Source organism: Enoplosus armatus, chromosome 14 (assembly GCF_043641665.1).
Source record: "Enoplosus armatus isolate fEnoArm2 chromosome 14, fEnoArm2.hap1, whole genome shotgun sequence".
Classification (NCBI taxonomy): Eukaryota; Metazoa; Chordata; class Actinopteri; order Centrarchiformes; family Enoplosidae; genus Enoplosus; species Enoplosus armatus.
In genome coordinates this window covers 16,622,107-16,634,452 of record NC_092193.1, presented here as the reverse complement: position 1 = coordinate 16,634,452, position 12,346 = coordinate 16,622,107, and the positions used below count along the sequence as shown (strand labels likewise).

The window sequence follows — 12,346 nt, the reverse complement described above, 5'->3', positions numbered from 1 at the left end:
AAGAAGACAATTTTTTTGAATTTTACAGATTCAATGTTTTTATAATTTGTGTACAAAAATGATAGAAAAAGTCAACTTGTTTCTTTGTTTTTTATTTAGAACAACACAAATGTTTTAAGCATTGTATCTGTGTGATATAGTACATTTAAAATTAAATTATTTCAAAACAGTATATTTAAACATTAAATATAGGTGACATGTATGAAGGGCATTGTCAGCACTGGCTGTGCCTGTTAGGTCTTTTTTTTTCTTAACCACCTTCAGTTTTAATTTTGTATTTGTATTAGAAACAATGTAGTTACTGAAATACTATAAACACTTTCTATGCATAACAAGTTTGCAGACATTATTCTTTTTGTTCTTGTCTAGTAGCTCACTTTTCCACTTTCTTGGAACTGTTTATCGTGAGCTTTCAGGTGCCGTCACTTTCAGTCGAAATATTCATCTTACTAACTGTGGCCTTAAAACAGAGACTGTGGGCTTGAATTTGAACATGTTGCAATACAAAGGAAACATGATTCTATGTATCTTGTAAATGTGAATATTGATACAGAGGAGAGGTGCTCCCAAATTTTGACAAAAACTGACTCAAACCATGAGAAATCTGAGGTAAAAGTTGTCTTCATTAGAAATGGATTCCACACTACATTACTGCATAAAACAAGAAAAACAGTCTGTCCATTTGGAAATGTATTCCAAAAAATGGACCGTGTAAAAACGGAAAAAGGTAACAATATCCAAAATAATTAACTTTTTCATCTGTCCAAATGTCCAAACATGTACAATATCTCCATCCTTAAGCAATATTGTACTTTTGGCCAGTATTTCATTGACAAAAAAAAGTGAAAGAACATCCAATGTACATACACATACAGTCTAGAGAAATCTAAAAAGGTCCCCATTGGCTTCATGAGGCAGCATGTGTGGCTGTCAGGGAGCTGTCTTGGTCAGTCTTGAAGGTCGTGGGCAGCGAGGTGACCTCTACCATGCCTAGCCCGGTGTGAGGGACACTAGTGTTCATAATGTGTCTCTGTAAGTGTTTAATCCAGTCCTCCTGGACCGACAAAGGACCCTGGAAGACGAGGTCACAGAACCTGTAAAAGAAGAATATATTGATGATAATCTACCGACACAGGGGTTTTGAGCTGTGCTAGCAGCGTGTCAATGTCGGTCTGTCGGTTGGTCCACCGCTCACATTTTGTATCGATGTTCATGATCCCCAGAGGATGAAGTCTATTGACTTTGGTGATCCCCTGACTTTGCATATAGCCCCATCATTAGGTCAAAATTTTAATTTGTGGGTGTTCTGGTAGCTCACCTGGTAGAGGGCTTAAAATTAAGGCCTGAGTCCTTACAGCACCCAGGTTCAATTCCAGCTGGGCCCTTTACTGCATATGATCCCCCCTCTCTCCCACCTTTCTCTCTGCAGCTGTTACTATCCAATAAAGGCCAAATGTTCAATAAAGTATCTTGAACCAAAAAAGAAAAAGTAATTTGTCCAATACTTTGATTTATGATCATGTACCTGCAAAAATAATGACATTTCCATCAGCTTCAGCTGGACTTGGCTTATTGCCAATTAGCAAATGTTAGCATGCTAACATGCTAAACTAAGATGGTGAATATCATACCTGCTAAACGTCAGAATAGTCATTGTGAGCATTTAGCTCAAAGCACCACACACTGCTTCGGTTTTTTTACTTTCATTATACTCATTAAGATAACTGCTACTACTGTCAGAAGTTATCTGACATTCATTTAAAAACGTGTGTTAAACTAAACATGGCAACAGACGTTTGTGTGTGTTTGTCATGTTAGGTCACTTGTTTTTGATCAGCAGACTGACAAGGTTGAGAATGCAATAAAAGCAGATAAATGGTGTTCATTGTCCACTTGCTATAACAGACATTTTTTAGATTGCCTCTGTTGTTTTGCTCCCAAGTTTGTCTTTGTTCAGATTTACTTGTTCCAGTATTGGTACAACTGTTAGTTACTTTACTATGCTGGTTTGAGACATATAATTCCACACTCAGGTTCACCATTTTTGGAGTACATCAATAACAACAGGTCTCCCAGTCATCTGGGCAGTTTTTGTTTTATAAATAAATGAAAATGGTTGCCAACAGAAGCAAATAGACCACAAGAAACATTTGACAGCGGTCCAAATCTGGTTGCTCTGGGCAACAATCACTGTTGAAGTCTGTTGGACTGCAGATGCAATATTGTCCACCATTTAAAAAGAGCATAATAAGTATATTATGAAATAAATAAAAGCATTACCTGCAGGTGAGCCTGTACATTTCCTCTGGAGTTTGTGGTAAGGGCAGTGTCTTCTTCTTTGAGCCAGGCCTGGAGCGTTGCCTCCTTGCTTTACAGTCAAATGCTAAAAGACAGAATTTTATTTATCAATCGACAGCCCTACCTTAGAGATTACAGCACAGCCTTGCTAATTTAACATTTTAAATGGACAAAAAGTATATGATAACCACTGGAAAGTTTGGATGTTGTTGATGATGTTCCAACAATTGTACATTTTCACATTCTGTAATAAATAAGTCTGTTTGGCTGTCTGGGCATTATTAGACCTCACTCTTATTCATACTCATGTTTTGGCCTTGTGCCAGTGGGGTGAATGGTCTGACTCTGTGTCTCATCTGCACTGGCAAATCCAGTGCAGCCAAGATATAAGTGTAATGATCTGTGCCTGCAGGAAAAGTAGGCCCTGAAGGCTTTCTGCCGTGAGGAGGTCGTTCCTCCCACAGATGCACCCACCAAGCTCCACAATTAAAATCTTTGCAATTTCTCACTTTCTGATGCCCTTCTAGATCCTTACCTTGGGGAAGACACAAATAACCACCGGTACACCAATTATAGCTATGATTTGGACGTCACAACCTCTTGTGGTATCTAGCCACGCTGACAGTTTTGGCTTTATCTGCTGAGGTTTTGAGAGATCAGTTTTCTGTTGCCATACCTATACAGTGGTGAATGGATGTTTGTTGCAAATGTTTTATGAGGAAGGAAATCTATTCAACACGTCTGGTTGGCCTCAAGAATAAACATGATGTGCTTTGGTGAGAAACAGTGAAAGTAAAACTTCACAAGGTTCTTTTGGAAAGCTGATATAACTCATCCCAGTCTGAGATCTTAAAAAATTCGGATCCAGGGATGGTTTGAAGACTATATTGTTCAAGTCCTTGGATCATTTTTAATGTGAGGAAGTATCAACCAGTATGAGTGGCGAGTGCAGCAACAAGGATGAGAACCTTCACTGGTTTTCCCACCTCCCAAGTACTGGCAATTGTGTTCATTGGAATGCACAACCAAACCAGAGAGACCACTACCAGGAATGGAACATCAGGTCTCTGCGGTGGTGGACAGGAACTTTTACTTCTGCACAACAAGATGACAGTTTTAATTTGCAGAGCAATGGTCACACCTCCACACTGGCACAAACTCTTTCCGATATAAATGTGACTTAACTTGCTAAAACCAATAAAATAATTAAAGCACTGCTTGTAGGAGAATATATACCCCAGATTGCTACTGTGCTCTTGGAGTGGGTGTTTTCTTTGTTTCTTTGTCTTTTGTTTCTAGGCTGTTTCTGATAGCACTTACTGGATCCCTCAAGTACAGCAGTCCTTTTTCGTTTTGCATATGCCCGGAGGTGATTAGACAAGCTAACTCCACTGTGGAAAGTTGCATTGCAATGGACGCACACCTTCCTGTTGAATTCACCTTTCTCTGTAAAACGACAAAAAAATACAAAGACAAACAAATAAGAGACAACATAAATATTGTGATGCTTATTTGTTAGTGGTGGTGAGGAATTGTAGGATTGGATTTAATAACAGCATGTACTTCCTTCCCTTAACGTCAGTTTATATAATGTCGAAGCTCAACTTTTTTTTACTTTAAATCACAGGACACATTACAACAAAATTATTTTTGTATTATAAATGTAGGTCTTAACAGTGAAGGAAGAGTGCTCTACATACCTTATAAAAAAGGACAAAATTCTTTATCATGAATTAGGCAGCACTCAAAAAATACATTAAAAAATCCCAAATTCTACAGCCTCAATTTATAATTTAATTTCTGTGTAAGATTAAGAAATCTATTGAAACGTGTTCTGTCTTTGTTCTCTCTCACAAGGTCTGTATGGATAATTTCTGCTATTTAACACTTTTGCAATTAAGGTTATGACAAAAGACACAAATAATGGTAATCTTCTGCATTATTATGTGCAACGTGCTCTTCCATTTTGGCCACATAATCTGAGGGTAATTTCATTCTACGTCTTTATGCTGATGACACCTCACTTCTACAACACATTTAATCTGATGATCAGTACTCAGATATCTCCTTCAAAACAGCTGCTGTAGGTGTTAATGTCTCCAAGTGAGTTTTAGAATATACATTTTGTTTACCTCTCACAAACCTTCAAAAGCTGAGGCCAGAAATGTTTAGTAGATGGTCTGCTTTATTGTGTATTGGTGAGGTCATACACTTGTCTAATCTATATTATTTTTTCCTTTGAAGACGTTTTTCAAACTTAATATATTTGAGGAAGTTACTTACCGGATATTGACTTTGGCAGTGAAGATGCAACTCTTGATCCTGAACTGTGCTCACTGTTTGAAGAAAATGCTAACATGTTTCTTGACATCAGAGACCCCTTCATTCTGTTGTCTTCCTGACACTTCCTCTTCTTCAGAATTCCTATCAGGGCAGTTGTGCCCGTGAGTGAATTTTTAACATCCAGCTTAGTCTCTAGTTGCCTTTTTTCAGATTCCATTTCCACTAAAGAAAATGTGGGGATCAGTGGTCTGGCATCAGTGCAAACACTTGGAATAGAATTATTTTTTGGGATTCCAATGGGTGGTGGTGTGAAACAATCAACACTGGACAGCTTTGGTGAAGCACCGTATTGGAAATGGTTCCGTCTCTTTCCTAGAATTTGAAGTGCCCGCTGGAACTCCTTCTTGTCGCGCATCAACTCCCGGAGTAAAAATAATGGGGATTTGTTCTTTCTTGAAAAGCTTTTACCAAGCTTTTTGAGATGGCCGCGTATGTGGTTGGACTGTCCAGTTCTATTATCAAATGAGTCCCCACATAATGGACAGGAGTGAATGCTCTTCACAGTCTCAGAGTCTGACTCCAGCTGTAATGCTGAAAAAAAATAAAGAAAATCGTAAACAATCATTGTACAATGTAAATAAAATATAATACATTTTAACATCAAATCACACATAAAGGGAAACTACAGTTTAAACCCAGTTTAAAACTAAGGTTTTATTTTCATAGGCCTGTCCATTGGTTCTATTGGTCATGAGAGCATTGAACGCACCAAAATAATTGCATAGTTTTTCTTTAATAGAAGAACATGCAATAAGCACACAAGTACCTTTTTTCAATCTCCGGAATGCTGAAATCTTTCGTCGAATTCGTGGCCTCCTGTCTTGAGAAGCCACCTGCTCAGGAGGCACTACATGGCGTGCATTGTAGCTCAGTCCGACCCTGTGAAGATGCCCTCGTACATGATTGGACAATCCAACACCTGACTCAAAGACTGCAGGACAGTATGGACAGTTCTTGCGGTCCGAATCCAACTCTGACACATCCTCTGTGAAGGATTCACTCAGTGGTATTTGGTGGGAGTCAAAGGTTTCCTGAAATACTTCTGTTTCTATGCATTCTTCTTTGATTTCAGGGTCATTCTGTTCTTGCTCTTCAGTCTTTATTTTCTCAAACAGCCTTTTAGATGCCTGCAGAGCACCCCTCATGGACATTCTTCTGCTATAGGTATAAATGATGTTTTGTTTTTCTTGCTTGATACCATTATCAAAGAGGTTAGTGTTGGCATCTGTATCCTTAAACTGGAAAATGTCTTTTTCATCATAGTCGGACACTTCTTCTTCTTCTTCTTCTTGGTTTATTTTCTTGGGACTTGGCAAAGGTTTTGGTAAGATGAAGCATGAGTCTTGGTCAGAGGTGTTGCGGTATGGGGTGGACATCTTCCTTTTAGAAGGTGACTTTTTGACTGTTGACTGATACTCATTCAACTTGGGTACCCTGTTGCTGTTAAGATCTCTTTCAGCTGCACTGGATGACATCCTATGGCCATTTGGGGATAAAGCTGAATCTTCGACCTTGACAGTCAATGTTCCTGGCAACTGATCACCATCTTCGTCACTTTTGGAATCCTGAACAGATGTGCTGCAATTATTGCTTTCCCTCTTCTGTTCTGCAGTTTTCTTTCCATGTCTTTGTCGGGACAGAAGAACATTAATGGATTTGTCGAGCTTTGATTCCGTTAGTTGGGACTTGAGGCCTCTCTTAATCTTGCTATTTTTGAACAAGTCTGAAATGTCATTGGACTCACTAGGTGAACAAGCTCTTTTGGAAGAGATCTGATTTTTTATCAAGATTTTAGATGTAAACTCTGCATCTTCCACAGGAGTTTTACAACTACGCACATGCGGTTCCTTAGATGTTTGTGCATTTTTCTCACTACACTGTGCAGCTTCATATTCCTCAAATGTTTGTTGATGGCGCCGCAGAAGGTGATTCTTAAAAACATTTTTGCTAAAAGCTCTATAAGAACAAATGTTACAGGAGAAGATTTCAGAGTCATTGTTCTGGATCTGCTTTCTAACTGTAATAACAGTGTGCTGCATAATGTTATGTCTCCTAAGATCATTCTCACTCAGAGTCCTGAAGCTACATTTGTCACATCTAAACTTTCTCTTGTCCTTCTCGTGTGTTTTCGCATGTTGAACAAACGTGTTTGGGCAGTTTGTTCCAAATGGGCACTGAGGGCAGAAAAGCTTTGCGTTTTTATCCTCTTTCTTCTTATCATTCATGCCCTTGATCTCTTCAGTGAGTCTCTCTCTCTTTTCCTGGTGGATAGACATGTGCTCGATAAGCGAACCGCTTTGTCTGAAGGACAGTCCACATTCTCGGCATATAAAAGGCTTTGGCGAAATATTCGGAGTGTCAACATGAGACTTCATATGACGAAGCAAATGATGCTCTTTTTTGAAAACGAGCTTACATTTTGAGCAAGGATAACATGGCAGCTTCTCCTCTGAATGAGAATTTATTGTGAGCCTCCCCTTCAATGGTGAAAGCCCATGACTTATACTGTTCTCATGTGAATTTCTTGCAGGTGCATTATAAAGAATTTCCTTGATGGCCTTTACAGTTCCATTGGGATACTTGGATACTTTCCCTGTTGGTGACGACTGCGAATTGGAGAACTTCCTTGACTTTCTAACTTTTCTGACAGGAATGGAGTCTACTTGGCCTTCGGCATCAGACAATTCCTCAGATGACTTGTGGCTCAGATCAGGGTAAAGGTCTTCTGAGGGATCCACCATGACAACCATGTCCATTTTCCGTTTCCTTCTCCTTTGGCTGTTGGTAGAAGGGATTTCATCTTTAGGCTCCTCACCAGGGGAATCACCATGGTTCTCCCACAGAAACTGCATAAACTCTTTGTGAGGGTCCCAATGAAGATCACTAGCACTACTGAAATTATCCATTGAGTTCTCAGGTGAGTCTACGTCAAAACCCCAAATTCCTGCAGTGTCAATTTCCTGAACAGTTTTTAGTGGGGTGATGCTCTTTGCCTCCTCTTTCTCTGTGGAGATGCTGTTGAGTTCCTGGGCTTGTGTAGCCTGATGCGAAGAAGGTCCATTTCCCAGGCCAACCGGAGACAACATATCTGTGTTTGACAGAACATCTAGGACACTGTTTTGTTTCAGAGAAGGCTTGCCGAAAGAATCGGTGCAAGAGGCTGATTCTTGCGCCATTCTCACTGGCTCTTGCAGGAGCGTGAGGGCATTGATCTCAGGATCTGCATCTTTATCATCTTCATCAACACCTGTCAGACATGACATTTCAGCTGCCATGACCTGAAAAAGAAAAGTAAAACCTTCTTAGATATTCCTCATTCACAACGACAAATTACGTTTTTCTCTCCCTATTCTAACATTTTTAAATAAAATTATAGCCTCTTTAATGTTCTTGTGCCAATGGGATTTTCTGGTAGGTTTAGTGGCCTTGATAGCTTTGATATCTTATTGAATTTTATGGTGAGGTTTCATGTATTTGTATAAATGTATGGTGTTCATACCAGGCATTCAGACCAGAAAAAGCCCTGCATTAAAACTACATTGGTGGGGCCATGTTATTAAGGTACTGGTCAGACAATGACATCCAATCCAGGAAGGCCAAATTGAGAAACAGATTGATGCGTTTAAAGGTTTATTGAACACAAAAACATTGTAATACGGTTTGTAATAGGGGTGTAATGGTACACAAAATTCACGGTTCAGTATGTACCTCGGTTTTGGGATCACAGTTTGGTATGTTTTTGGTACAGCAGGAAAACAAAAGAAATTGAAAATAAAATAATACATTTTTGTCATTTATTTTGAAAGATGTAAACATTCAACAGTGGCCTCTTGGCTAGAATTCTTACTTTACTAGTAAAGGCACTCAAATACTCGCATATTGTCAATAATAAGAAATAAATAACACAAGTGTCAATAATGCTCGATCATAAGACTTTGACCTGCTGATAATTTTTGAACTGCAGCTTGCGTTCGATTATACAGGGCAGGCATGACGGACTCACTAAAATGCACATGTGAAGGCCCATTGTAGGCTCAAACACTTTGACCATATGGTTAAATTCTGTATTCCCTACGACCGAGTATGGTGGCATATCTACAGCGATAAACACTCCTGTAGCATTAGTTATTACTTTGCCACGGTCCGAATCTGCAGTGAGAGGCTGCCTGAATGCTGTGGGGAGAAGGACTTGCCTTCCAGTCTGTTTTTGTCTCGTTCTGCTAATCGATTTATTCCGGTGTTCCCGTCATAAATTACGTTTGTAAGTAAGTGTTTCCACAGACAGACCCGACTTCTTTTGAACAATGTCGGCATACAGTTTGACGCTATCGTTGTCCGCATTCTCAGTAACTTACCGGGAAACTGTAATGCTCCCATAAAGTGGATCTAAATGTCAATGGAGGATCCTTCAACTCTGGTCTCTCATTTGTTTGCCATTCGGAGGCAGCAACACTACATAAGCTTGGCTAACCTTACTAACCAGGCTAAGCTGACGAGCATCCTACAGCTGATGGTCAACAACTGGTGCACTGCCAAAAATTTCCCAGTAAAACTTTGGGTCACAGGGCGCAACTATTTCGTCTTTTGTCATAAAGATTGCGACGTAAACTGTAGAAATACAGCATTCAGGTTACAAAGTAGTCCAATGCGAACGGGCGCTTGCATGTATTTGATTGGCCAACGCAGCGCCTTGCCAGATTTGCTTTGCAGCAAAAGTTGAGCTTGGTTCAACTGCCTCCATTCAAATTAATGAGAAGGCTGCCTTTTTTTTTTTCACGCAGGGCTCAAGTTGGTCGAGAACGCGGCCTTAAGGACAAACTCTTCCAATTTTGGACACTCCATAAGCTTTCCTCTATTGCCACCCTCAGGCCAAAATGTCAACTTACCTATCTTAGATTGCCGTGGCTTTTTCTATTTTAATGCAGACTCCCACGAGGGTAAACGCCCATTTGATTTATAACATCTCCATGGTAGTGTTAAAGTTTTCGTTAGAACTACTAAAGGGTCTTTAGCACTACCCTCAGGACAAACTTAAAATTTTTAGCAACACCTCTAGTAAAATTGTATTTTTGATTCTCTGCGGTAGCTGTTCAACTGGTCCCGCCATAGATGCCGACTACGTTAGAATTGATTCATAGTTTGGCACAGCATTTAACCCCTTGATTGTTGTAACACAACATTAGATGGATCTGTCATAAATTTTCTGATCGTGTTAAATATTCATCGTACCGTATATCCAAAGTAATCATGTTTGCATTTTTAATTAATTTTGTTTGCCCATTACAATCATAACCTGCTCAACGTTATCTTCCCTATCAATGGATGTTCTAAAGTGAACAAATACAGTTCTTACAGTTTCCACGTAGCCCCGGCGGTGGCGACATGTAGTTTGATTTGCACATTAGCGCTAGCTGACGTATCTAGGCTTCACATGTAGTAACACCTCACTGCCGAAGAATAACTCTGGATTTAGACTCTTGTGAACAGCAACATTGTCTGTAGCTTGTTGGTGCCATTTGAGGAGTAGAGTGTAATGACACTGCAGCCACTAGAAGCTGCTACTATGGCTTCAAATTGTTAGTCATGTTTAAAAAAACACAAGCTATACGTTATATTAACGTACATCACCCCTGTCCCCACTGCGTTACATTAACGCACTCACCCCCTACTGGACACTTTATCTGGACACTTTACTTTATTCTGGTCACTGCACTGTTGTTATTTATCTTATCTTATTTTTATTTTTATTCTTATTCTTATTTTAGCTTTTATATTCTACTTATTTGTTATCAAAACAATAGCACCTTCAGACCACAGCAAATTCCTTGTAATGTATGTTACTTGGCAATAAACAGTTTCTGATTCTGATTCTGAAATGCAAATAGAGCTGAATCAAGTAACAGTTTGACAGAAAATGTTCCTGCAACTATTTTGATTAAAGCTAAAATACCAAACATTCCCAAATTTCTGCTTCTAGATTGTAAGAATTTGCTGCTTTCCTTTGTCTTGAGTAATAGAAACCCAAATGAGTTATTTGGAGACGTCACTTTGGGTTTAAGGAAATTATAAGGGGTATTTTTTACTGACAACTCTGAAATAATTAGTTGCATCCCCATAATGCAAATGTAAATCAGTGATGGTTAACATGGTTAAGATGACAATTGCTTGCAGCCTTTAGCATGCTTTAACAGATGTCAGAAGCATTAAAGTGACATTTTGTTTTATATGTTACTGTTTAGGAGCTCAAGTTTGCAATACGTACTTCTTGCTTATTGGGATGTGCTTGTTTGATGTGAAAAGTAAGTTTAGTTACTTACAATGCCACCAGCGTTAGCTTCTTGACTCCATCAGCATTCATTGGCCACACAGTAAACATAGCTAAATATAATATACATTTGACACTTTGCTTAGAAGATTAATTGTGGCCATTTATAACGCTACAAGGTCGCCGGAGTGAGAGGTCTTGGATTTGAAGGGCAATAAAAGTGTCATACCAACTGAATGCTCCTGTGGCAGAGAAAGGTGTTTCTAATATCTACACAGCAGCACTAAAACTGCAAAGGGATGTACCTCGTAAATGGCTTTTGATGAGCGGTTGTGGATTTGTATAACTTAACGTTAGAGCTAAAACTTTCAGCACAGTAGTTCAGTTATAAGCCAACCCACAATAGTTTGGATAGGTTTCAAAAGGTATCTACATACAGAGCAAATCTGAGTATACATACGATGTTCCGTAAGGGTATAACTGAATTTCTTTGGCGTTTATATCACGCTGTGTTGTTGGATGCTGCTTGCAGGAGCTGCAGACCATTCCATACCAAAACCTATTCCTCAGGCTAAACTATAGCTAATGACAATCGCCCCTCGCTACTCACTATACCGACATCAATAAAATGACGAAAAACAAACAAACATTACCTCCAAGCGGCGCGGATGGAGACAGGGCACAATTTATACGCTGCATTGAATTATTTCTTAGTTTCGTCTTCCATCTATTTCACAGTCGCCATTTTCCGTGGTGGTCTGGTGTGGGAGAGATCATTTCTTTTGTAAGGGTAACCGTACATACAAGTGGCTACACAGGAACAGAACAAGGAAATGCTCCAATAATTTCGTTTAATCGTGAAACTATTTTGTAAAACAACTATGGTTAAACAGTTACTCAAGTTCTTGTCGCGTATAATTTCGTCACGTAATGTTACGAGTCGGTGCCGTGTTCCCCCGAAAGATGTGTAATGGTTCATTCCAGATAGGAGGCATAAAAAACCTGAGTTAATGACCATCTCCTTTGAGTAGCAGATTTTTTTTTAGGTTGATGGCGGTTAATCACCGTATTAATTGATAAAATAAAATGTAACTTCCGTTACTAGTTGGTTGTTCTTTTTAAAGAGCACCTTTTGTTTTGATATTTAAACTTGTCATTGACGCACAGACTGGAATTGTGTGCCAACACAGGAAAGATGTTACCACACTATCCCCCATGGCTGTCTCCTCATAGGTCTTTGTTGCTTTCGTAGCCGGTGATTAGCCGGTTCAGTTCTTCCCAGCCTCGTGTGTTTTAAAGAAGAAACACGTTGTTTTTTAACACACACTCAAGAAAGTATGAAACAGATCCCCCAGTAAACATATGTTATAGCTGGCCTACTTAAATTTTGATGAGAATATTTAGCAACAGATAATATTTTTTTAAATAAAAAGTCTAGCT

The 12,346-nt window shown here is 39.2% G+C and overlaps 1 protein-coding gene across 1 annotated transcript; it reads right to left on the bottom strand.

The window, feature by feature from the left end:
• Positions 1–124: 124 nt before the first annotated feature.
• znf644a (zinc finger protein 644a) lies at positions 125–11,632 on the bottom strand. Its single transcript, XM_070919091.1, has 6 exons — positions 11,560–11,632; positions 5,408–7,919; positions 4,582–5,172; positions 3,619–3,744; positions 2,281–2,383; positions 125–1,094 (listed from the first exon to the last, which is right to left on the bottom strand). The coding sequence occupies exons 2-6, from the start codon at positions 7,914–7,916 to the stop codon at positions 908–910; spliced, it is 3,516 nt and encodes a 1,171-aa protein (XP_070775192.1). The 5' UTR covers positions 7,917–7,919; positions 11,560–11,632; the 3' UTR covers positions 125–907.
• Between the last annotated feature and the right edge of the window lie 714 nt (positions 11,633–12,346).